The sequence below is a fragment of the Netta rufina genome (assembly GCF_964035555.1).
Source record: "Netta rufina genome assembly, chromosome: 5".
NCBI lineage: Eukaryota > Metazoa > Chordata > Aves > Anseriformes > Anatidae > Netta > Netta rufina.
In genome coordinates this window covers 45,022,021-45,048,759 of record NC_140128.1, presented here as the reverse complement: position 1 = coordinate 45,048,759, position 26,739 = coordinate 45,022,021, and the positions used below count along the sequence as shown (strand labels likewise).

Below are 26,739 nucleotides of genomic sequence, written 5' to 3'. Positions count from 1 at the left end.
GGTTATTTTACATTCCTGTTATATGAAAACTATAGCAGAACTTTTCAGCAAATACATCATTCAGGACCAATGTTTCCTCTGCTTCTTTTTCTCTCTCAAACCTCAAAGTCCTTTAATGATTTGGGTACATTATGTCACAATATTTCAACATCTTATTCACCGTAACCTGCCAACGCTGATCAATGAGCAAGTTATTCTTTCAGTGCTGCCTGAGATAGAAGTGGATGTGAGGACATAAGTTTAAAATGTTAGTACAAACACAACATTTAGATTAGCAGCTAACTTTTTTTTTTTTTTTTTTTTTTTTTTTTTTTTTTAAATCAGCAGTGCCCTGTGAGCATGTGTCCAACTAGCCAGCTGCAATTACATATTTTTTTGTGTTGCAAAGCATGGTAATTCTGTATCTGTCTTATCCATATATTTTTTTTTTTTCATTAAAATTCAGTCTAAAATGATTTACTTCACAACTGGGGAAAGCTAAAGGTTTGTGAACATGCAAAAATTATGGGCACTCAGCTTCCAGCTAGCACTTCAGGCTATCTGTATGACTATATTCTCAGTCTTTTAAGTGTCTGAAATGTCTTCTCCAAAAGAAACGCTCTCAGCTGAACTACTGAGTTTCAGGGACCAGCTTTGACAAATATTGCTGCTGCAGATAAGAAACAGCATTTCCATTTCTCTACTATACTTTGCTGCCAGAAGTGAAGGGGGATGCAGAGCTCAACACATGCCCAGACCATATTCCTACATTCTACGCTGCCAATAAAGGTGACAGAAGATCAGCTACCGACCTGTAAACTGAAGCCTAAGCACACGGTTCTTGCAACTCTGCTATGGGGTAAATTTTGCAGTAGGTAAATTAGTAATCAACAGCTGCAGGGCAGCAGTATTTATTACTGCAAACAAAAATAACATTAGGCAGATTACCAGAAACACTGTAACAATTTACTTTCTAGAAGTACCAATTCCAGAAGGTTGTAAATAGAAAATTTCCGCTTCTTAATTTCAATATTTCAACAGCATTTCCTGGACATATTTGAGGAAAAGAGCCTCCATACCCAAGTCAGCTCTAGTTGTTGATTATTGTAACTATCTTTCACAAATCAGGGACAGCCTCTCAGAGAAGTGGCTATAGACAATGAACTATAATAAATGCAAGATTGAAAAACATTGATGTTGTTGAAGACTAAAATAAATAGGGCTAGAATACAATTCTTTCTGATTCCTTTGGAGACAGCTTTAAAGCATGTCTGCAAATAGAGCTGGGTTTGGAAAAGCTTCAGGTCAGCAGGGAGACAAAAAAAATAGCAGAACCAGCAGTAGGCTAAGTCAGACAGCAAAACAAGACTTTCACTAAATTGAACTGAAAGAAAAGCAGCTCACCTCTTCTCTAACTCTGAAGGATTTAATTCTAGCTCTGATTGTTTAGGCCAGAGAACTAACTTCTGTTCACTTATTTCTGCAGGCTTTGCATCTGTGCCAAAAATATCTGCCAGAGTACAGATAAAAATACAGACTATATGTAACACCATTACCTCATTCATCTCTTCTATATTGGTAATCATGACAATGATGGGAGAACGCTCCTGCCACACCATTCTCCAGAAATCACTGACAGTATTAACTATTGGTCCCTGAGTAGCAATATATACCTTTTCCTCTCCTCCATAGCCCTGCCAACAAAACAACAAGAGAACAGTTTTAACAGGGATGCCCACCACAACCTTGAAGGTTCAGTCTTTTAAAGCTGGTTGGAATGAAGACACTGTGGCATCAGTTCTTCTCCCCTCTCCTGCACATATGCACATGGAGCAAAGGCACAATATGGTCTCATAACTCCAGCAATGAGAGTCCAACAGCCTCAAGGTGACTCTAGCTAGGTCACAAACCTTTTTGAGGCTTATTTTCCAGTGCTGACTGGAATCAGCCAACTGACAAGCAATTTGCATCAAGAAGTGCAGAAGTGTGCTTTTCTCTGGTTTGAATCAGTGCAATTGCACTTTGAGATTTAGTTTTCAGTTAATGTAAGCAGGAGAGAAGAGCAATCAGATCAGCCACGATGCCTTTAAAAGCCAGTGGATGTTGCAAATTTGTTTACATTAACAGTGGCTGATAGAGGCTAGGCAAACATATAGGAATGTTGAGCTCTTACCCTGATGTAGTTAGCATTGATGTAAGAGCTAAGGGGGTCGTCCTGATCAGCTGAGGTAAGGCACACTCTGCTGTGAGGATCTGAAATGTGTAAAGAAATAAGCAATAGTTTATCATTTGCTGATAGGAGAGAAAGAGAGACACAAGTGGTTGTACAGTGAGACATTTAGATGCATTCATGGCCATCCCAATAGATGTCAGTGGCCTTGGAAAGATCCCAGCCATCCCAATAGATGTCAGTGGTCTTGGAAAGATCCCATGCTAAAATGTTAATACAGAGAAAGGTGAAGGGTACTTGGGGTCATTTAGCTTCCTCTGATAGTTTTACTCACTCTGAAGCCTGCTGAATTTTTCCTATTACAGTCAGTGCCCCAGAGCAACTCTGGGAAAGCAGCAACTTTTCTGCTCCAGAAAATTGTTTCTCAGTCTGTTGGGTGAATAGATCCATCCTGGCTTGTAAGACATTATTCTAATGGCAGCAAACGCTTTTTCTCCCAAATCATAAACGTACATTTCTTGCATGCAGGCAAGCCAGCTGAGTATTTTCTCCTCCATTTTGTCTTGCAATAAGCTAAAGTTTGAGAAGTGCTATTAACAAACGTAATGGCTGGGGAGAAATTGAAGGTTATTAAACAGTCCTTTTGCACAAGATATTTCAGTACTTGAGGCCCTTCCTCTTTGGGACTGTTTATGAAGCATTATTCTTGTTTTAATAGGACAACAAATGAAAACATGATTCCATCTGAGAACCTCAGTCTAGCTCCCACTGAAGTCAATGGGAGCTGTTCTACTTGTTTTAATGCAAGCTTACACAGGCCCATATTCATCCATTATCACCAGTACTCCAGTTTATCATTCACAAGAAACATTCTTCTGACAGAGGACCTCAGCAAACATTAACAGTGCATCACCAGGGGAATATTAGAAACAAACCACAGATAACATCTTCATTAAAAAAAATGAGACTGTTCAGAAACCAGAACAAAATAATAAATATGCAAACACAGTGTGATATTGGATCAAGCACAGAGGACCAAACACACAGCTGTTCCTACTGTACTATAAACAGACTCAGCATGAAACACTGTCCTCAGACAGAACTAATTCACATAATCTATTATGTGATAATGAAGTCACAATATCATGTGATCTACAAAGCAAAGATAATAACAGAGATGGTGTTTAGCAAAACAGAAATATGGAAGCAAGCGAGTTCCTCAGAAATACAATTCCTTCCTGCTCTCCTTTGCTCATCTCCCTAGTGCTGGGGAGATGATGAGACAGGAGATAATGCTACACTACAAGGTGACATTGTTTGCCAGATGTTTATTTAAATGTTACTGGACTGGTTAGTGAGGCCCCTTGCCTAAGGTCCTTTTGTCTGGGTTTTATGCAGTCATCCACGGAGCCTGCTCAAGTTTGAGTAATGATTACATCATTTCCCCCTTCTCAGAACAGCAATAATACTATAATACTATATTGTCCAGCTCATAGTGAATCTCTAGGGACAAACAAATTGGATTGAAGAACTCTATCAAGTAAGTTAAGTGCCACAGACTTCTAAGCAAAGGTTCCTTTTGATATTCAGCTGCAGTTGAACTTGAGTTAATTCTCAGTGTGGACTATTACTGCTGAGCCCACAAATATTAAAATGTTATAATATTCTTTAACTCCAAATTACGATACTTGGCTTGTGATTTTTCTGTTAATGTATTTACGTTTTTACAGTAGTATGTTAGTGAGCAGTTCTAATCTTATTTCATAGAAGAGAAGCTTCTTAATGCATTGTTGATAGAAGAATTTGTACTGTTTTAAGGAAGCGTAACTGAGTTAAACGGCCTCTCTTAGAAACGCATAAACAGGAATAACTCATTCTTTTCAAAAATCATAACGTTTTAATATCATGAGAGTTTGTGGCATGAATTTCAATTTTTTTCAAGACAGAAACATTTAAGTTAAATCAAATCCTACTCTTAACAAAAAAGTGTTCTTCCAGGACAAAACTAGTGCATAGACCAGGCTAAAGAAGACACTGTATCTATTAAAACAAACAAACACACACACACACAAAAAAAACAAACAGTAGTAGCCTGCATCTCTAAGAAGCCAAACAACGTCAGCTATTTTTTCCACAATCTATTTTATGGACTTTCTGTATTTATGCTATGTTGGACATTTTAGAGGAATTGGCTAAACTTACTGAAACATTTTGCATAACTGAACATGGCATAAAAGCAATAAAACTGTGTAGAAATTAAAAGGAAAGTCTGTCTAGACATTACTCTTCAGAAAAGGATTCAAAGAGACTGACACGCAACATGCCACCCTCTGGGATCCTGTAACAAGAGCCTTTTCCATATAATCAAACAGTGCCTTCAAATATCCTAAAGAAAAGTCATAATTTTCCAGGAAATTCCACAGGACTTTTCCCAAATAGAAGATTGCAAATAAGTAACTTCATGCTTATGAAATAACCACATCAACCTTGTTAGCTCTGCATTTTTCCAAAAACACCTTTCTGCCATCAGAAAGCCATCTTCTAAGCCATTTTACTATCAACAGTGAAATGTGAGTATCTGCAAAAAGAATTTACTACAAATGAAATATAAATTAGATGAATAACAGACTATTATCACGTCTCTCACTTACTACAATTAACTTGAGGGTTGCAAGCAACTGATTATCATGTTAAGTGACTACCTTTTAACAATAACTGCTTAGAGTGCTGCTGGAGATGCAGTTGGTGATGGAATTTTAATTATTTTTAGGGTTTTGGATTTTGGGTTTCACCCTGGTTTGGTAATCAAGCACTTGCTGTTCCCTTGGATAATCAGTTTCCTGAGCCCGCTCTGCAGCAGCTTGTCCAGTAGTTCCTGTCAGTAGTGCTTTCTGCAGCTTGGAGAAATACTAAGTAGATACACAAGGCAGCACAGGCAACATTTGGTCAGCTTGTAAACTGGGAAGTCAGTGGATGGTCAAAACCCAAAAAGGACTGGACTCTCCCTCATCTTGTCTACAATTCCCTCGCCTACTTCATGCATGAACACTTTACTGGGATCCTTAGATTTAAAGCATAAAGGAGATAAAAGTATAGTTTTTGCACTCCTTGCTAGCCTCTTTACTATCAGCATCGTATCCTTCAAAATGGGGGTAGCTGAACAAAGATGAACCCAGTCAGCCCATTTCTCTCTCCTCAAAGACATCAGGCCATCCTCTGGCCACAACCTGGGACATAATTTTGCACAGAGACTGTGGTTTTAAAATTCATTCAAGAAAAATAAAATCCATATCATAAAGAGCTTGGAATAAGCTTGTTAATCTTTGGAGGCATGGTAGGGTAGAAACTAGTTATCAGGAGAGGTCAAAGCAACAGCAATGGCTGACACAGATATCCATAAGGCTGAGGTAAAGTTTGCAGGAAGTAATTAAACTGGAGTGTGATTGTTCTTAGAAGTATATGGTAGCATGTTGGCAGTTATTGACATCTCAGGAACAGGGTGTTAAAAATGGCAGCAACTATGAGTCTAGAAATACAAAATGGGATTTTTAAAATGGATCCAGTTCTCAAAATGCACATTAAATACGGAATGTGGAATAGACAGATCACTTTAAAATCCAGCAGTTTAGGCTTCTATAATCAGCAGTAGCTTCTGCAATCTTCCCTTTCCAGCAAAACCAGCAAATACTTGAATGATTCATCACAATCATTAGCACAGAAATCGTAAAACATCTGGCTGAATGTTTTTATGCTTCTGGTTTAAGGTGGAATGCAAAGTCATCAAAAGGGTTGTGCATGTTGAAACATTAGCTGCAGCTGAAAAAGTCGTAAATCTAGGTTTAAAAAAGCATAAAACCTAGCCTGGAACCATTTCCAGCTAAGGTTCATTTTCTAAAATGACAAGTATAGCTGAGGACTTTTTTGACTTCTCTAAACCTATCTTTACTAACCTGACACTGAACCATTTGGGCTTTGCAAGTATAGCTAACTCTGGTTAGTGGTGGCATCTTCCCACAACGGCTTACAGCAAAAATGAAGCATGACATCTAAATGTATTCATTTTCAAGCAACTTAAATTCAGACATAGGAGAAAATTATACATACAGAAACCTGTACAAAATGTTTCTTAGAACTCCAATTCTTGGCTACAAATAATGTAACAGAAGATTCTGATTTTCTCTGTCATCTTAATGCCATCAGACCTTTTTTCAATACTCTTTCTCTGTTTGCATTTGAGGTACGATTCTGAGAAATATATTGCTCGGTCAAATAACGTTGATAGAATTCAGTCCTTCTAAAGGAGTTTATCAAAGAAACTACTAAGTAGCTTCTGAATAAACACACCAAATTCCTGTGCAGAAATTTTAAACAGAACCAAATGATGTAATTCAATTGACTTTAAAACCTAAGTGCTACTGATCTTCTGTCAATTTTAGGTTGTTCATGCTCTGTACTTCTTTTGAAATTTGATTTAGCTTTGAAGCTATGTTGCTGCTTCATAAATACAGCCAGTGGACAGGGTAATGACAGCACACTTGATGTATCCTGGAAAACACACCAAAGTGCAAAGCCCTTCAGCATGTGGAATAGACCACCCTGCACTAGTGATTAAAAAAAAGCAGGATACTTACTTGGGAGAATTGTTTTGTAGCGATTCTTCCGCACCAAGCCTGGAATATCATATTCCTTTGGATCAACAAAGTTCATTGGAATTTCCTGCTCAAAAAAAAAAAAAAAAAAAAAAAAAGCAAACAAACAAGAAAACACAGAGTAGATTGTATTATTAGATTCACAAAAGGAATAAAAAAATCCCAAACCCATTATGTCCTGGCTGTGAGGGAGGCAAAGTGATGAAGTCAACTGAAACATATGGTGCTGTACTTCTAGCAATTTACCACCAATATGTGATTGATGTTTCCTTTTACTGTCACTGGCTTTCTTTTCTGAAATCCTTAACATGAAAATGTTCATAGTGACTAATTCATTGAGTAATATGCGAGACAGCATTATGTTAGCTCCTAATATTATTAGAACTGAATTGCAAGTGTAGGCACAGAACTAAGTAAAAGGTAGTACGTAACATTCTCTGCTCCAAAAGCGATGGACCTCAGACACCATCCATTCTGACTCACATTCCTTCTTCCTCCCTGAGGGTGGAAGGAAGTAATTTGCTAGTGACTCTCACCAGCAACAGATGACGACACACACTATGACAGGTTGCTGCATTGATCTGATACCATAGAGCTGGGCAGGAGCATTTATCACTCATTTTGCTCACCGCACTTTACAGCTCAATGGGCAAGGACAGCAAAGAGGTGTTCAGGGATTACCTGCTCTCTACGCTACAGTCCTAAAGAAAACAATAAAGGAGAACCTTCTTATTCTCCAGTACTCATATCCTGCAATTAAGCGGACAACGCCAGGCAGGGACAAACAAGACCCTTCCACCAACTGGAGACACTAGACATGTGATAAGATGGGATGTGTAAATCAGCCTCAGCAGAGAAGCAGCTCATGGAGCTTAGGAGCAGAGGTGGTCAGCACAGCTGCAGCACATTGAATTTGAGAGGCCAGTACTGGACACACTGGTAGTGAAGTCGGGAAGTTATGATGACCTGTTAAATTCTCAAGCTTTAGAAGACTGCCTCTTATACAGCACTGAGCATGCTGTGGGCCTTAACCAGAGGCAATTAATTATAAAGGATTTGGTGGAAGTAGTTTCCTCTCAATTTGAGGAGCTGCATGGGAGGCGAAACCTTCATGTTTTCCTTAGTTATGTTGTGTTCGGTCATCCACAACTCTACTTGAGCCAAGCTCTCTGGAGCTTATTCTCCACTCAAATTCTTGCTGAAATCAAGAGGACTTTGAGTGATTAAAATTCTAAATCTTGTAAGAATTTCAGGACTTAGCCCTGCAAGTGACACCCCTGACTCTTCTTCAAATGTCAAGCATGGCTGCTTGCTTTGTTACGAATTTGCACTTGGAAAACCAAGCAGGCTAGACAGAGACAGAAAATACAGACTGTAGAGCTAGTGGTAACTGTTTCAAAAAGAAATCTAGTTTACATTTTTAATTAGAGAAGTTACATTTTGATTAAACAGCATTTTTACCTACACTTCAGTTTTCAGTAAAGTATGAAAATGACCTGGGATGGTTTGGCTGTTGATTTTCTGAACAGAAGGAAAACTAATTCAAAAGTTCTCAAAGAAAGGAAACTTATTTCTTCTAACATTGTTTTCTTTGCGTGAAAGCTACAGTGGGCCTCAGAGACTGATTAAACTGCATATAAGATTTGTTCAGCAGTCAACTCAGACACTCATTAAGTGACCACTTCTTCCCTTGAACAGCAATAGATGCTTTATTTCGAAACTATCACAGATTACCTAAACAAAAGCTTCTTTTCTTCAACTTGTACAGCACACTAAGTGAATTAAGGACCACAGATATCTGTCAGCCTTCTTCAAAAAAAAAGAAAAAAAAAAGACCAATCTATCTCATATCTCTGAATCTCTCTCAAGAGCAAGTGACACTTGAAGTGTCATAAAGGGGACAGGCTGAGAAAGATTCAATGTTGCAAAGCATTTTCTTTCCACTCTGCTGAGATCCTATGCTTAAGAGAATCCTAAAAGCAACAGACAAAGCAGTTTACAGCTAGTAAATAATTTCTGTGCAGAAGAAAAACCAGTACAACATACTTTCTAAGACTCCAGCTGAGTGACCTAGCCATCCTGTGCTTCAGTCATCTGGAGAACATTCAGGCAACTTGGAAAGTAGCTCCATGCCAAACATTCAACAACAAAGAGCATGCACTTGGACTAATTTAATCCCTAAGGCAACTCAAAATTTCAAGAAGCTGTGTCTATAGCAAACTAGGCTTTTCTTCTATATTTCAGTGAAGAATTTGGATTTTGCATTAACTAGTAGCACGCTGAGGAAGAAAAGAGGAAAGGGAAAGAAAAAAAAAAGACAAACTGGTGAAAACAAGACTTTGCTGTTGTTTCCAGAACGAATTCTGTAGTTTTTAAGAGAAAAGATCATTGAAAGCTTTCAGACATTGCCATTTCAAAGGATGATGAATTTGGGGATTTCGTTTAGTGCTTTACTGATCGAAGTGGAATTTTTATGTACTAATTTTAGTCCTGCGGAAAAGTAATAGCAAGGCTCATAGAATACAGACAACATCCCATTTTCCTGATGCTCCTATGAGGAAAGGTCGGATACTCACAAAGAACTCTGCCTGGAGTATGAAAGGATCCAGAGCTTTCTTGTGCAGTTCCTCTTCAGTAAGAATGTTTGATGCTGTCTGGAGGTATTCTTGAGCTGACTGTTCCCGTGGTGACATAATATAGCCAAAACCTTGCTCAGAACAGCCTGGGGTACACATATCTAGCGTGAGTGAAACATTTGAACCTCTCCTGCAAAACAGAGCAATCAGTTAGCTTACAACAGGATGGACTTCCCCATCATTACCAGCATGTGTCAGCAACAAATGCAGCCCCAATGACAGATAAACGACAACTTTAGAAAAGCACCCATCTGGTTCTATGTATATTATTGTCACTACCTTTGAAAAATTGGCAATGCTTCTTGTCTCAACAAGACTGAAGATCATTTTGTGCACTGGAATACAAAGGCCAATATTATCAAAGTGTTTTCTGTAGTAAGGCAACTGTATTTTCTCACCTAAATGGAAGCATCGAAGGCACTGAGCAGGCAACTGGAGGAAAAGTTTTCATACTTGTGTAAATCACAAGGCTAAATATGGACACTTTAAACATCACAGGTGAAAAGCTTGGTCCTAGGTTTCTTCAGGCCAGATCCTACTGAATAACCATCTCTTAGTAGCCCAGACAACATCGGGGGGGGGGGGGGGGGGGGGAAATCTTGGGATAAACATTACCAGTTCAGCATGAATCAATACATGAGATGCTAACCTTTACAGTGAACAACTAACCTGTTTAAAAAAAAAAAAAAAAAAAAAAAACAACTTTCTTTCAACGATAGTACATCATGAGAAGGTTATAAAGAAGGTCCCAATATTTTAAGAGTTAAGAGCACCTCTGTTTATAACCTAAGTGGAGGATTTTTAGCGGCATTTATACAAGTTAGACACAACAACAAAATGAAAAAGCCAAAATGCCTGCATTTGTTTACTGAATATTTTTAAAGCATTCCAAAGCTTCTGTCAATCTCACATATCACAGACAAAAAAAAGACGCAAGCGCCATCAGTGAATGTGTATTCAAATATCGTTAGTGTATTAATGACATCACACCATACGATAAGTACTAGGTATAATGTTTATATATCCACACAGTAGACCTATTTTTGATGACTTTCACTCAGCTGGAAAAATCTACTTGGGAACAGTTTTTAGAAGCTGCCGAAAAAACATGTAAACACATGAGGATGACCAGCTCACAGAGAAATGGGTAGAAGTTGTTATTTGGATCACAGCCTTTTTCTAGATTCAGGAGTTTTTCCAAAAGCATGTGCAGCCAGCCTCCTGCTGTAATTCACAGTCATGGGTAAATGATTTTGGATGAAACATGACTACTAGTGGTAGACACTGAGTCTTTAGTGGTGCTTTTCAAAAATATTTTGACCCTATCATCCTGTGTGCTGTTAAAGAGCTACTACATCCCTCCCCCAAAATAACTGCATTTGATAACAAATGCTTTGGGTTCTTTTAGGGTAGAAGAGGCTACATACGTAAAGGTATGAATAATTCTTCAGCATGAGGAAATGAGATGGTCTCTTCATAAGAGTAACATTCAGTGCTGTTTGAATTTAGCTAGCAACTACTCTATTAATGGCGTGGGTGGTTAAAAATGAGAGGGAAGAAAGATGCAGAAGCAAGATGGATAAAAAAAGAGGGATGGATAGATAGTTTAAACACAAAAACACAAAGGAAGAGTGACCAATGCATGATGTAAATTAAATTTCTCAGAGCATATTCCAAACCCCAAATGAGGTCTGGCTTCTCAAGCATGTGTATATTGAAGATAAGTTCACTTTATGTCTTTGTATAACACATTCTACTTAGTGAGAGAACTTCAATCAGCTGTAGTCTTTTTCCCCATCCCTACTTCCTTGACAATTTTTAAATTTTAATTCACTACTTTAACTACTTGATATTCACTACTTCTCTTGAAACAGTGAGTATTTTCCCGAAACCAGCTGCCACCTGAGGAGAAATGTCAGCATCTTTAAAAAGAGAGATGGAATGAGATCAAGGAAGCTTCAAAGCACAAATGACTGAAACATTTCAGTCTTGTCCATAACGCAAAAATGACAGCAAAGCTCGCTAATATCAGCAGGTTCAGGGACATGCACCCAAAATTACTGGAATCTCATATTTAAAGCAGAAGAATATAATACAAGAAGAAAGACATTTTAGGACGAATAATGTAATCAAGAGTAAAGTATGAGAAAAATATTTTAAGCTCACAGACTGCAAATTAAAAGGCTCTGCTGTAACACTTTACTGTGTCACAGGGAGCTTTCAAAATTCAGTATTATACTTTTTTTTTTTTTTTAAATGAATTTAAGTTTTACTTTTTAAGTTTTAGACATGAGAATTAACTATGGAGCGCACTCCAATTAAGTTTGAAAAAATGGAAGTAAAGAAAGCTGATACCTTTCTACATTGGGCCCTGCAATAAACTTGTTCTTATTCATAACAACATCACCTTTCAGAATTTTTGTGGGATTTTTATTCTGAAGATTTTTGTTCTGTTTCATGAAGACAATTGAAAGAACAAGACAGGAAAAAAAAATGCAGACAGCTAACAACGTAAACAAAGCTTTCCCATGGTCCACAGAAGAATAAAGGACAGGAACTTTAAATCAACTTTCACCTCAGAGATGAGGATACTAAATCTGGCGTACTTCCTTTTCACTCATGCACACTCTTTTATGATTGGTAAAATGTAATACAATAATCTTACAGATTGAAGTTCAATCCAACTGAACGCTCAGCAACTCTGCTGAGCCTTCCCCTATCCGGCATTCTGGAATTCACACACCTCTGGGCCTTTCGAATTTTGCCTATTACAGGTGACCTATCTGTGAGATGTATGAGTGAAAACAGAAATGCAACAAAAATCAATGTTGCATCACTCCTGCCTTCCTTTCATCTCAGCACTGCCCTTTCCCAGTTGTGCATCTCCCTGAAAAGCTGTTGCTTTCGTGGCTCAAGAAGTGAGCATCAGCTCACTCTACAATTCCATTACTGGGTTCATTTCAGAGGAAATCATTTACTTTTTGACTAACTTAACTGATTTAAGAGAATTACAGCAGATTGCCATTTGTACTATGGTTTGCCTCTAGAGTAAGGAGTAATCCTTCAACATGAGTGACAGAAAAAGAATTAACCAGATCCATCTATCAGTGGTAAAAGCTTTCACTGTCCTATACTGGTTTTCACACTATGCAGTTGCCATCTTGGGGAAGGGCAAGAAACTGATAAAACAAATGCATCTTTCCAAGGAAACAAGTGAGGATTTTGAACAAAACTTGTTGAGAGTCATCTGGAAATTGCACTTGTAGATCAATATCTTGCATATTTAGGACTGGACTGAAAACAGACAGGAAATAAAGCAGCTACTTCTGTTTAAAACCACATTTGAAAGTGACATTCATAAAGGTAATAAAGCTTCCTACAAGGTACAGAACTAAGCCCACAAAATCTGGGACCAAACTTCCCCCTATTCGTTACATCTACCCTACCTTTCTTGCAAGCCCACGGATTTAACCGTTAGAGTAGCTGGATCTGTCTCCGCTTTAATGTCCATTACGCAGTCAAAGACCGGGGTCTCTGGTACAGGATCCAAATCTAGGAAGTCATCCTCATTTTTATCCTCTGTCCACTCTGAGTACGTGAATGAAGGCTGCCGGCTCACAGATTGGCGTCTGTCCTCTTGTAGCGGGAAGGGGGGATCTGGACGGGCTCTGAGCAGATGCCGAAACTGGAGGAAACAAACATTTAAAAACCTTTCTGCTTGATGCCAGCCCTTCCATACAATCTGGAGGATGGGTCATTAGGGCAGCATCCCAACTCACTGTAACATATCAGGATTGGGTAGTATCAAAGAGGACAGGAATGTTCCATGCAGGCAAAGCTTTGTGGTGTGTTACAGGAATTCACATCCACCCATTCAAACCTGCTTTCAGAGGTTTCTACAGAGCTGGTTAGGCTGAACTCAGGAATAACAGTGGAAGCAGAATGTGCTTGTGATCATCACATGCAAGCTGTGACACCACTGTCCTTTTGTTCACTTTCTTACCTTTCCTAGATTTGTTTACAAAATCAAAATCTACCACACTATTCCACAAATGATACCTCTCCTGAATTAATGTTGTTTTCCATCTAACAATTTGATATACTTGGGTTAAGAAAGGTAAATATAATTTTCCTGAACTGCACATCTTTGATAACCTGACACCATAGCCTAAATTCATATATAAACCAATCATTTTTAGAGACCTTGAGTTTTAATGCACCTCATTTTGAGACTCAGAATGCCTATATCATCATTTTTTGGCCAGTGGTGAAGCCTGTTTAAAATCAGACAATTAGGTTACAAAGCATGACATAATCACTAAATAATAAATCTTGCACAGTTCTAGGACGTATGCAATATTAAAGTTGAATATTTTGCATTAATGAAGGGATTGAAATAGCATAAACCTAAAAAAAATATCATATTGTTTTGCATTGGTGCTGTGCCAGACTAGATGATTTTGAGATATTATCAGTGGGCTGTTTAATTCTACACATGGGCCATAAAAATTAGAAGTCCATCTCTGAATTCCAGTATCTGAAACTTCATGTCAGCTTTGTCCCTAGCATTGAACTAGGAGCAGTGTCACTCAGGCTAGGATTACACAAAGTGTCTTGTACAGCCATGCAGCCTTCTGAGACTAAGAAGAGTGGGTTGCATTTTTTGAAGTTAATATTTTTCTTTTTCCTTATATAGCTTTTAAATGGGTAGTTGAATTTAGAAAACATGCAAATAAAAAGGTCAAATTTGTCTTCCTAGGCTATGAAAACATGTTAGCTTGTGCAGGATTTTAAACAACAATTTTCTTGTGTGTGTCATGTACTCTTCTTTCTCTAAGCCTAGAGAATGAAAAGTGAAGCAAGTTTTCATTTCTGTCCACAGCCAGTTTTAGAGAATGTTAGATTCTCACAAAGCAGCAGTATTCAGTTGACAGTTATTTCAATCAAAATGTTGTTTCAGTTAATCAGGATACACAGCAATTACAAAAGCAAACAGAAACATGCTTGCTAGACTTATATTCTATACAAATTTGGGGCCAAATCTGTCCTTCACGCTTGGCCTGTTGGGTGACAAGTGAGAAGCTTTAAGATCTGATTCCATTTTCATTCCCCAAGATGACTTCTGGATTTTGGCCGTCCCCCAGTACTAGCCATGATTCTTACACATACCATGAGACTGTGATATCCAAGCGGTTCACAGTGCAAAGTACATCAGCTCAGCAACTTGATACTGCTGGAGAGTACTGTCATTACTCTAAAAACCTGTTCAGGAGGACTAGACAGTGCTATGTTGGTCCTCTGCAGCAGCTGGAACCTTAACACACCATTGTATAAGGCAGAAAACAACAGAATCGCTACCACAAACCTCAAACACACTACTCAGCCTCTTATGTGATCGCTTGCTTCCCAATGTGTACTGGTATCTGGGCATTCTCTGAAATGCACCTCAAACCATAGCTGAGGTCTGCCCTCCTGAGAAATTTGTTCAACTTGTATCGCAGTCACAAATTCCCTGATACAGGAGTGAGCTATATTTTAGCACGTACACAGACAAGGCAAGACAGGGCCCCAGTTCTCTTTGTATCACTTCTGAAAACCCAATTGACTATCATTTCCTCAGCACTATTTGGTGGCCCAATAGTTATTATTCTACAATAAGGCAGTGAAGTAGCTATATAAGTAAGTGTTTCTTCTCCCTTCCCCAGCGAACTACCAAAATATTAGTGTAAGTTACCACAGTTGCTAAATAAAATATGCATAGGCTGTTTTAACTGACATGCCATCTTGTATACGTGTTGGCATGGGACTGACGTATCAAGTCCATCTATAAAGAAACAAGGGTACATTTGGTGAAGAAAGATTTCATTATAATGGCGCTCCTCAATGTAAAGCACCCCTTTCTATGCACGAAGTCCTTTCTGGGCATCACATCACTTAAAATCCAGAGGGAATGAAAAAAAGATCTGAGTGTACTGGGTTCACATGGCAAGGGTTTGGTGGCAGGGGTCTGTAGGTGTGGTCTCTGTTAGCAGAGTCCAGCAGCTGCCCTATGTCAGTTCAGAGCCTCCTCTTGTCAGCTCCAAAGGAAATCACTGCTACCCAGAGCTGAGCCAGTGAGCGATGCTGTTTGCACCTCTGTGAGAGAAGTTCTAAGAAGGGGGCTGCGGGGGGCGAACCTAATGTGCAACAGCAGTTGAGAGAGAGGAGTGAGAAAAAACCCCACAGCCCTCAAGGCCTGTGCAGCAGGAGGGCAGGAGGTGCTCCAGGCACACAGCAGCAGTTCCCCTGTGGCCTGTGTAGAGGCCCCTGGTGGAGCAGGCTGTCCCCCTGCAGCCCATGGGTCCCACATGGAGCAGATCTCCACGCTGCAGCCCATGGAGGAGCCCCCGGTGGAGCAGGTGGATGTGGCCTGGAGGAGGCTGCGGCCCATGGAGAGCCCCCGCAGGAGCAGGCCCTGGGCCGGAGCTGCAGCTCGTGGAGAGGAGCCCACACAGGAGCAGGGAGTCTGGGGGGAGCTGCCACCCGTGGGGTACCGGTGCTGGAGCAGTTTGCTCCTGGGGGATGGACCCCGTGGTATGGAGCCATGTGGGAGCAGTTCTTGAAGAGCTGCTGCCTGTGGGAAGCCCCCACAGGGTCAGTGCAGGAAGGATGGCATCCTATGGGAGGGATCCTGCGTGGAACAGGGGCAAAGTGAGGATGAAGGAGCAGCAGAGAAAAAGCATTAGGGATTGACCGCAGCCTCATTCCCCTGCACTGCACAGGGAGAGGAGGTAGAAAAGAGTGAATGGGGCAGAGGAGAAGTGGTTTTAGTTTGCTTTTAGTTTCTCACTGTTCTAGCCTGTTAGTAAGAGGCAATTATATTAATCTCCCTATGCTGAGCCTGTTCTGCCTGTGACAGTAATTTGTGAGTGATCTCCCTGTCCTTATCTCAACAATAAGCCTTTTCCATCATATTTTCTCCCCCTTTTCCTTTGAGGAGGTGGAATGAGAGAGTAGTTGTGGTGGAGTTCAGCTGCCCAGCAGGGTAAAATCATGGCACTGAGACAGAAGGAAAATAAAGAAAACTGCCTTCGTGCAGCTGTCTGTTGTCCATCAGGCTAGGATTCTAGAAATCCTGCTTAGCTCCATCACTGTGGTATTGCCAGTGTCTTACTAATGATTATTTTAAATCTGATTCCCTAAATACTGGTAGAAACCGATGTTTACAAATTGCAAATCAGTGTGACCAGTGATGAGAAGTAAAGTTACAAGTAGAAATGGACCAAGCTCATATGCTCTCTAAACACCCACTCCTAATGCCACTGTCAGAAAAAAAAAAAAAAAAAAAAAAAAGGTACTGGGAGAGATAGACCATTGCTCTGCACAGGACATTACTTATGGTCTGGTGCTCTGTGAATTGTCCAGAGAACAGGCTGTCACAGTGACATTTGTGCCTTAATCCACCTAGGACCAGTCCGTTAGTGCAGACCATATGATCACAAAACACAGCAAACTCAACTACAGGGAAGCTGTTATAAAACTGCTTCTGTACAGAAGTTTTAACTAACACTTAATGAGCCCAATCAGTTCTCATTTACACTGGTAAAAATGTTCATTTGCAAGGCAATGCTATAGATTCAAAGCAGTTAAAACTGAGTGAGATCAGGATTTTGGGGAACAAAGCTCTTGTTTGAAGTTACTTTGTATCCTAAGAATAGTTTGACAATAATATGTTTCCATCCACAACAAATAGGCTGGATATACAGAGATATCACACCCCTGCTATTCTGATTTCCAGCTCAGAATGTTTTGCTGGAATGCACACAGTTCATCAAAACCCTCAGATGTCTCATTTTTCTTCATTACTATTTACAGTCACAAAATCACAAGACGAATTTTTGTCCTCAAAAAATAAACATCTGGATAAGGAACAGCAGCATCAAAAAAGCAGAACATTACATAAGCCAGGCTAACTTCCTTGCCTACATCAATGATCACCGTAATGCAGACATTAACACTAACTACTTTGCCTTGAGAACGGTTTTTAAAAGTATATCATCTTACACAGTAAACATAAGATTTTGCCACTGTGCTGCCTCTGAGTGAACTTCACCATGGAATATAATGTGACAAACTTCATACAAGGTGACATCAGGAAGAGCATGGCCAGCAGATTAAAGCAGGTATTAGCCCACTCACCTTGGCACTGGTGCAGCTGCACATTGATTAAATAGCATGTCCAGTTTTAGGTCCTCCAGTTTTAAATAGATATGAACAAACTGGAGCAGGCCCAGTGTAGGGTTACAAAAAGGTCAGGGGTGTAGAGCACATGATCTTTGAAAAAAGTGGAGAGAATTGAGCATTTTCAGTCTGGCAAAGAGGCAGCCAAGGGTGATGCAATGAAAGCCTGGAACTACTTCAATGGCAGGTATGGAGCTGATGCAGCCAGACCCTTCATACACCTGATACCACAAGGGACAGGGGCCACAAGCTGCAGTTTGGGAAATTCAGATCAGACATTAGGAAAATCTTCCTCCCCAAGCGTGCCATATTGTTAAGGCACGGGTACCTTGAGAGGTGGTACATCTCCTTCCCTGGAGGTTTTCAAAACCTGTGTAGAATAATGCTTGTCTGACTGTATCAAGTATTGGCAATAGCCCTGCTTCAACCAGATGTTGGATTAGCAAACTCCAGAGGTCCCATCCAACCAATAGTCCTTGTGATTCTATGATACACTTCATTACATTGCACATCACTTAAACTGCATGTACTCAGCATAGCTTCAGCTTCCTGAGCTGCCTGAAGATGCTATAGTGATAGGAGGCCATGTTCTACCTGCACCCCCCACTTTAACAAAACAACATAGAGGGGCAAGAAATGCCCTACTCAATTAAAACTCCTGAAGTGAGAGATTTCTCCCTAGCTTTCCCATCTAGTGCACACCTTTGTGCCAATTACACAGTCACACAGAAACACAACATAGTGCTCCTGCTCCCCAGTGGCTGACAGTTAACTAGATTAATTGTAGTCATGCCACTAATATTGTTTTGCAGCTGGGGCCTTGGCCTGTGTCTACAAGGGCATTGCACCTGCAAGTGCCCTGGTGCTCTGCAACAGCTCTTTCTGCCACCTCAGACAACAGATGCTCTGTGGTCAAGTCATAAGGCAGCAATTTGAGATGGTTCCTTTACTGGGCCACATCCCTTCTATTCTAAGTGAAAACATTTTGCCCATCTGAGGACGAAAAGAATAAAAACCATCAGTGTAATCGACAATTCATCAAGAAATGGATTAAGGATAAGTGTAGTCATGATTTCTCTATGTAAGTCATGCCAAAAGTTACATAGAAATTGCCCAGATGTGGTTTTAAAATCATCCTAGGCGTAATGTCAATAGCTTAGGGTAAATTAGACATCTTTCAAAAACCTGCTGAAGAAAGGGCACAAACACAGTTTGTGCAGTACTGTACTTACCAGAGATGCTACAAGTAGCAGTCCTAGAGATGCTAAAGACAGCAGGATATATGATACCACAACACTCCCAATTCTAGTCAGGTCCTGCAATACAACAGAATTGATAATAATTATGAAGTACTTCAGAGCAGAGTATAGTCTCTGCATACATGTTTTTTGGCAGAGAGTATGCATCCATTCTTGGATTTTCCATGTGGATTAGTCATACCCTACTCTTGTTTGTGGAAAAGCTACCACCACCACCAGAAAACTGCCAGGCTTTGGAGAAGACTGAAACTATCTGTGAAGGTCTGAAAGGCAGATTCTACTGTGAAGGCTGTTGCTGAAAGATTAAATCTGCTTCCTACCCATAAATATTTCCAAAATTGAGATCTGGATCCACTATTGAATTTTGCAAGCTGGACCCAAGTTTCATTGCCACAGTCAGCCTAATTTTATCTCTTGGCAGAAGGCTCTGAATTAAGTTTAGTACTGTTCTTGTGTTTGTAGGTCCTTACTAAAAACACAGCCACAGAGGACTCTCCTGCATTTTCCATGCATTCTGTTGAATGTCATCAGGTTCATTCGCAGTACTTGCAGTGAAATTCATTTTAATGCCCGAGTCATATTTAAGTAGTTCAGAGTCCAGCCTCATTCTCAGCAATATGTGCAAAATGCTAGAAAGAAATTCAGAGTTAAGAGTTTTATTTAAATGTCAAATTTCTTTGCCTTTACTGTTCTCAAGTATAAATTTATACTGTAGATAGTGCTATAATAAACAGTTCTCAAAGATATGCATGAACATCTGCACAGAGTCATACTCGGGGTGTTCCTGTGGTGCATTCTAGGAATCACTTTCCTCCACACTGAACTCACAGAACATTTATTTTCAGTTAAAGTCCTATAAATCAACAATTTTGTAAGGAACAATTTGTTAATGATAGGCCCACTGCAAATAAGATACAGGCAATGCTCTATGAAGAGCTTTGATTATGCATCATAATAAATCCAACCAAGCAAGGACAAAGAGAAAGTGCTTCTTTCAAATAAAGAAAAGAACAGGTGACATGCAGCTCAAACACTGTTAAGGGAACACAGAAAACAGTCTCCTCTGTACTTCAACCACAAGAGGCACTGACTCAGATTTCCTGTTTGTACTTCTTAGCCTCCTTTACAAAGATCATGTACAATGAATCTAAACATTCTGATAACAATTATATTTCACCTGATTTTTGAAAGTAGCTGCTCACCATTTAATTAAGGTTCTGTCCATGCTAGCAGAATCTGCACTGGGTATAATTACCCCAGTAATTAATCAAATGAATCATACCAGTATATGTGTCATTATGTCATGGTGAGAAGTTAAGCAATTTTACTGAGGTAGCTTTGAAGATATAATTGTATCCATACTCCCAGTACACCTGAAATACTTGTACCACATCCAGATATGCTCTAAACACTCAAAAAAACAGAATTTTGTGACAGAGTATCTTGTGATCTGCACCCTTTATGCAGCTTCATTCATTCTTCCGAAATTTAAGTTCTCATCAATTCTAGTAAATGAAGTTCCAGCTCTTCTTTTATGTCAGCTAAGCCTTATAGGGCTGACTTCTCATTGCTTTGTTTCATTTGCAATCATTTGTACATTATAAGAAAATCCACTGAGCTGATGTAACATCATAAACAAAAATTTAGCCCTGTTTCTTGAAAATAAAATATTAAAGTGCTTTCAGAAAATGCTTTTCAGAACATACACACAATGCAGTAGTCACAACATTAATCTGAGTACATGTGTATCATACATGTAGTCTAAAGAGATATTGGAAACATCATCCAAAGGTACTGACATCAACCATATGGTCAGAGAGAAGAGCACAGGGACTTACCTCCCCCTGATCTGACAAAAATCGTTCAAATGGGGTAAGCAGGTAAGACAGTAGGTCAAAGGCATTCTGAGCTACTGGGATGGTCCCATAAGTGCTGTACCACAGCATCATGCAGAGAAGCTGTGCAATCAATCAGAAAATACATAATGAGTATCCCTCATTATACAAACATTCATTTTCATTTCAAGACAGCATAATTAACTAATTTAGTTCTCATTGATTTTATGTTGATCACCACTTTTGCTTTCAGAAGTCAGATATTTTCTATGCTGTAGCTTAACAACAATAAGAAGACTGAGGGCTAAATGCTCAGCAAGCATGAACCAGATGCTTATCGGTGAGTTCAGCAAGCTTACTCTGATCTATACTAGCAAAGTGATTGCCCACAGTAGTCTGTGTATCAAAAGAGAAGAGATCCTTCTGATTTCTGAGCTTTCAGCATTATCACTTTTAAATCAAAACTGGAATTCAATGAACTTGGTGTTATTAAAACGTCTACCTCAAACTATGCAAAGCTCTCACAAATAGCCATGTTCACGTACTTATCCCTATAAAAATATATACACACACATATTGAAGCATTTCATTTGAATCACAAGGTTGCTACACTCACCACAGTTAACATAAAATGACAAAAACAATGATGTTACATTTAGCACTCTCACAAAGGGGTATACCCTCACTTCCTAGCACAAAGGACACACTGGAATGAACCTTAAAGGGTATATTTACCAGTTCACTTTTTAATAAGATTGTTATTTACCCCCAAACATATTAGCTGCAGAAAACTGATCAGTTGTGAGATTGGCCATTTTACAAAGAAGGCATTTTCAAAGGGGCAGGGAATGGGATGGGAATCTGGGACATCCAAAGGCAAAGGCTGTTTGCAAAGCAAGGCTGTGGGAGGTGATTGCAGCTCTGTCCACTGCTATGTCCACCACTATTGAGGAGGAATCCTCACAAGACAAGAAAGCTTGAGAGAAGGGTCCCAGCATTTCAAACTGATGACAAGCTTCCTTACCAGTATCTGTGAGAGGACAAACAGATACATGTTGTCTCCAGTCATGAATCCATTCCACCAGGCAGCCCAACCAAGCAATGCTGTTTTCTGGGAGGCTTTCAGGGACTGCTCTTTCCTGTTCAGCTGTCCTTGTTGTCCTTCAGCTTCATCCATGGACTCCATCGCAGCTGGATTGGAAAGACCTTCACATGAAAATGACATGTGCAGGGAATGAATAGCACATAACCCTGCAGCCACTGCGGAGGCTGCAAGAACTATTGTTTTCCTAAAGACGATGTTACCTCTCAGTTCTGCATCAGTAAGTGCGGCTCAGGATTGCGAGCGTCACACTCTATTAGTGCAGCTGTATTCACCTGCCTTCGTCAGAAAAAAGTGAGTGTGGGCGGATAAATTATTTTCCCTTTCTTTCCGGAGGTGCAGATTCTGGGCTTTGTTGTTAATGCATTCTCATTTACATCGCTGTACCTTTTTGTTTTTACTTTTTTTTTTAAAGGAACCATCTGTGCTACTTCCTAGCTCCAGCTGCATGATGGCAGAGAATCCATTTTGTCCCTCCCTGCCTCAGTTTCTTCCTCTCCACCTATTTGTCTGTTTTGTCTAATTTGATTATAGATTTCTGGATTTTCGGCTGAGTGTTCTATGGCACAGGCTAAGTCTAAAAACTTACTTTGTGGATGAATTTGTACTTAAGAGCTATTTTAATAACATTATAATGTTATTCCATTCAATAGAAATATGCACTGGAGTGGTAAGTCCCTCAGTAGCAGCTTTTTGAACACAGTATGCATAGACATTTAATTAATTTACAAGATAAAAGGAGTAAAGGATCAGACCTATCCACTGTAAATCATCCTGATTTACACCTTTCCACACGAGGAAAATCCCAAGGCTGCTCTATGTACAACACTATTCTTAACCCTAAATTGGCTCTGTGTGCCTCAGGTAAAAGCCACATTGTTGGCACTTCTGTGGTTGGTCGAGGTCAGGTTTCTATAGAATGCTCTCTTCATCAGATATTTCTCTACAAGTCTTGGAATAGTAACCCTGTGTTGGATAAGCATCCAGAAACTAGCCACAGCTCTAAATAGGCGAAAGAAACATTGGATTCATGTATCATCTGAGGATCTGGTCATCTGTACAATAAGGATTCATGGAAATCTGGCATTCTGATTTCTAGAACACAAAATCGTGAGAGTGGGCAGGAACATGAGCTGTTAATTTCCTACTACTCCATAGTCTTTCCTCCCCTTGCCGAAACGGACCTTAGGACATGCCTCCATAAGAAAACAAGGCATTTGGGAAATGTTGGTGGCTTCCTACAACGCTTTCCATTCCCACAGCTGCTCAACAGCAAGAGGATCATCAACATGCAGTGACTGGGGAGACCCAGAGATGAATCAAAAAGGAGCACCTGCAAGGTACTACCTAGTACTTTCAGTAAAGTTCAGGTTATTTGTTTCTTATATTCAAGATATTTCCACTCAATTTGTGAGAGGGAGTAGCCCCAGCAGGGTATGCTGGCTCTAAGTGGATCTAGGTAGCTATTTTCATTGTCATTGTACAGGTATTTCTCAGGAAACACTAAGAACACACATCTAGAGAGACATACACCCAGGTATGTATGCCATTTTCATATTAATCATACAGCAATAAAATGTGCAGAAAATATGGAATTAAAAAGGTAGTATCAGAAACGTTAACCAGCCTGTATTTCTCAATAGTAAGTTTCCTTTCACTTCCATCTATGCATCCTTACTGCTGGAAGAAAACAGTTTGAAAAATAGCACTTGTTAATAAAAAGCAGACAATTTCTGAAATACAGCTGAAGAGGTCATGGGAACTCTGCCTCTCTGCCCTTCAGGCTCCAGACAGTAGTGCACAGCCCATGACAACCCCACCCTCCAAGAAACACACACAGCCCAAAAGCTGTCCTTCATGTCCAGAGACACTGGCCACATGCTTAACATCTGACCCCTGATACTGTGCTACATAGAACTGGATGCAAAGATTTCCATGAGGATGACACAGCAGTCATGTCTATAGTTAAGGCTGCATTATAATTAATACTTTCAATGTTGGCCTTCATTTTCATATTCCACAATGAGTTAAATTTGAAAGTTTCCAACTCTTCAGACTGCTTCATATCTCATTGGATCTAGATTAGGACAAAGGGAAACCCCCTGTTACTATTTGCCTATTTTTTTTTTCCTGCTCTTTTTGTGGAATGCTTATGCTATGTGTTTTGGAACAGGAAGTTGAAATTTAGCCAGGACATAATCTTGATGTCTGAAATTATTTTTGCCATCCATGCAAAAGGCATTCACATGTGGCTGAGATAAACCTACAAGAATGTCTATTTACATAGTTTATTATGACTTCCTCGAGTCTCTAACCCGTTTTCACTAAGCATGGTTTAAGTCCCACTTTTCCTCCATCTGCATTAAATAATGTACTTCAGTCCCTTAGAATGGCTGAAGAGTCTTTCACTGTCATTCCAAATCCTAGTGATGGCCTTTGTTGGATGCACCTTCCTGAAGCTCCAGATAAAATATGTGCAAACCACAACTAAAATATCTTCAGGAAGACAACCAGAGCAAGGAACCAGAGAATACAGATGTCAAGTTCAGCTTTCAACTAGTTCTCATAAACTCATATTTCATATTTCAGACTACTTCTTTTTTAACTGACCAAAAACTCGTTTACCTTGTTATGCAGCAGGTAAATAGAATGTCTTCATTTCCTATCTGTAACAGCCTGAGATTTTACAAGGCCAGTCATTTCTAAGCTGGAAGCAGAACCCTGACTCCAGATGACGATGTTAAGGGCACTTAACCACACACCTTCTGGAACAAAGACGTCAAAGTTAGGGGAGTGCTGGGTCCGTAACCATGGGGATCTATGCCTCTCCAGAGCCAAGAATCCCAATTCCCAGTATTCCAGTGTTGTCTAGCAACAGATGTACGATTGTAGGAGTCAAGTTCTTCTTCTGCCCTATGTGAAGGACAATAGACTACTTCTACTATCAGTTAATTTTTTACTGCATGAGGTAGAGATCTGCTCTATTGACCTAAGAACCACAGATTCCTGCTATGCTGAATTGCTTCTGTTCAGCTGCTATCAAAAGGTGTTTTCACTGTTACAGTAAAAATCAACAGTGGCACTAGGTCAAGAACTCAAATACTTGAAAACTGTCAGAATTCATATGTGTAAATGTATATATTAAGAATCATGTCTTGGATATACAAAGAATTTAAGTTAGATTAATACAAGTCCACTAAAATTTAGTATTCCAAATCCCAGAATATTAGATTTTAACAAACGTAGTGATGCCCATCTAGGATTTTGTATTGATTTAACTATGTCTATGTTAGACAATACTTCAGTCATCATTCGAACTTCATATTACAACCCTATATTCATGTATTGCTTGCAATAATGGGGTTGGGGTTTCTTTCAGTGCACAAATTACATGTCTCACGAGTGAGACATTGGTAAAAGTTTTCATGTCAAGGTCAGTGGGAAGGTCTTGAGAGAGATGATAAGAACAACTACATCCAGAAGGAGTCAGTTATGCCTCACCTCTGAGCGATTTGACTGACAGTGAAATGTAACATCCACATGATAGCCTCCTGAAACCCTGTCCCATGATACAGAAATTCAAGTTCCACCAGTACTTCTCCTTCGACACAGGGCTAAGAAAAAGGAATTGCTAGAAAAACCCTTTGGAGGAAGAACTAAAAGGGCTCTGATATCTGTATCAGGCATACTCCTTGTTAAAGCAAATTGGAATTTCAAAATAGCACTGTGAACTTGACCATCATCCTTGCTGTTCAGGGAAAAATAACTTTCTGAATCAAACTAGCGATACACCCATCCCGTATTCTTTCCCTAAACACAGCCACCAGACCAAGTTGCCAAAAATAAATGACACAACAATTTGCTAAGGAATGATCTATACAGGGGAACTTCTTCATCCCCTCACAAGGTAACAGTAGGCTTCCATAACTCAGAATATATCTATTTCTAAACCCCCTTTACCTCTCTGTTGTTGTTTGCTTGTTTTTTGACTCTGCATATGGGTACAGACAGGGCAGAAGAATGAAACAAGAATATATACACACTCTAGGAAGAAAGCCACACACTTGGAGTACCAGACTTAGCTGGAACACTAAATGGCACTGTAGTAATGGAAGTATGATGACAATGCCTTGCAGTAACAAATACACCATAAACCAATTGAATGCCACTGTGGACAAGGCAGCAGCAGCTCTGTAACTCAATTGATTCATATTTAGAACCATCACAGGAAAAAAAAACAATCACCTCAACCATGTATCCTCACTGTATTTCCTAACAAATAGGAAACACAGGACAGACAACAGCAAGAAAAAACAAGAACATCCACTCCATGCTTCTTACTGTGCGTGCTGTCCTTGTGGCAGTAATGAGCAGAAGTAGCTTGGGGCAGTGTAGCACAGGTTGGCAAACCATGAGCTCTGTGAAACTACCTGCCAGATGCACAAGGTAGAAAGGAGAAATGGGCCTCGCCTATATCACCAGCTCTCAAGCTGCAGCAGCCAGCAGATTGCAGCAGCTCAGCAACACTGTCCCATGTTTGTGCTAGGTGTGAGGAAGATATATACCTTTGTCAACCTGTTTACGTCTCCACGATGACTGTACTTGACAAGAATTTACACTGAAGTGTGGGACCAGAGTTAGGAAGCATTGCTAACTATGAACATGACAGCAATACTTAACATCCAGCAAAATTACAAACACTTTACATCACAGACCTAAATCCATATATAGCCTCTACATCTTCGGGTATCAAAATGCAACTCTGTATTGAAATCACTGTCTCAGATTTCCATCTAATTGCTAGGAAGGTCTGCCATTGATTAGAGAACATTAACTGAACGTATGCTACTGATAGGGGTCTGCAAAGCTTGTTTTCACATGCATTGAAA

At 39.7% G+C, this 26,739-nt stretch overlaps 1 protein-coding gene across 1 annotated transcript in view; it reads right to left on the bottom strand.

The window, feature by feature from the left end:
* Positions 1-26,739, bottom strand: part of PTPN5 (protein tyrosine phosphatase non-receptor type 5) — a gene marked incomplete at its 3' end in the record, with an annotated part of 56,161 nt that overhangs the window by 12,376 nt on the left and 17,046 nt on the right. Inside the window, exons 2-9 of the mRNA XM_084287156.1 lie at positions 21,773-21,954; positions 20,752-20,871; positions 18,887-18,970; positions 12,881-13,119; positions 9,375-9,564; positions 6,781-6,865; positions 2,153-2,232; positions 1,536-1,673 (exon numbers count right to left, since the gene is read on the bottom strand). Coding sequence (XP_084143282.1) covers positions 1,536-1,673; positions 2,153-2,232; positions 6,781-6,865; positions 9,375-9,564; positions 12,881-13,119; positions 18,887-18,970; positions 20,752-20,871; positions 21,773-21,934 — 1,098 coding nt within the window. The 5' untranslated portion in view covers positions 21,935-21,954. The remainder of the gene's footprint in view (positions 1-1,535; positions 1,674-2,152; positions 2,233-6,780; positions 6,866-9,374; positions 9,565-12,880; positions 13,120-18,886; positions 18,971-20,751; positions 20,872-21,772; positions 21,955-26,739) is intronic.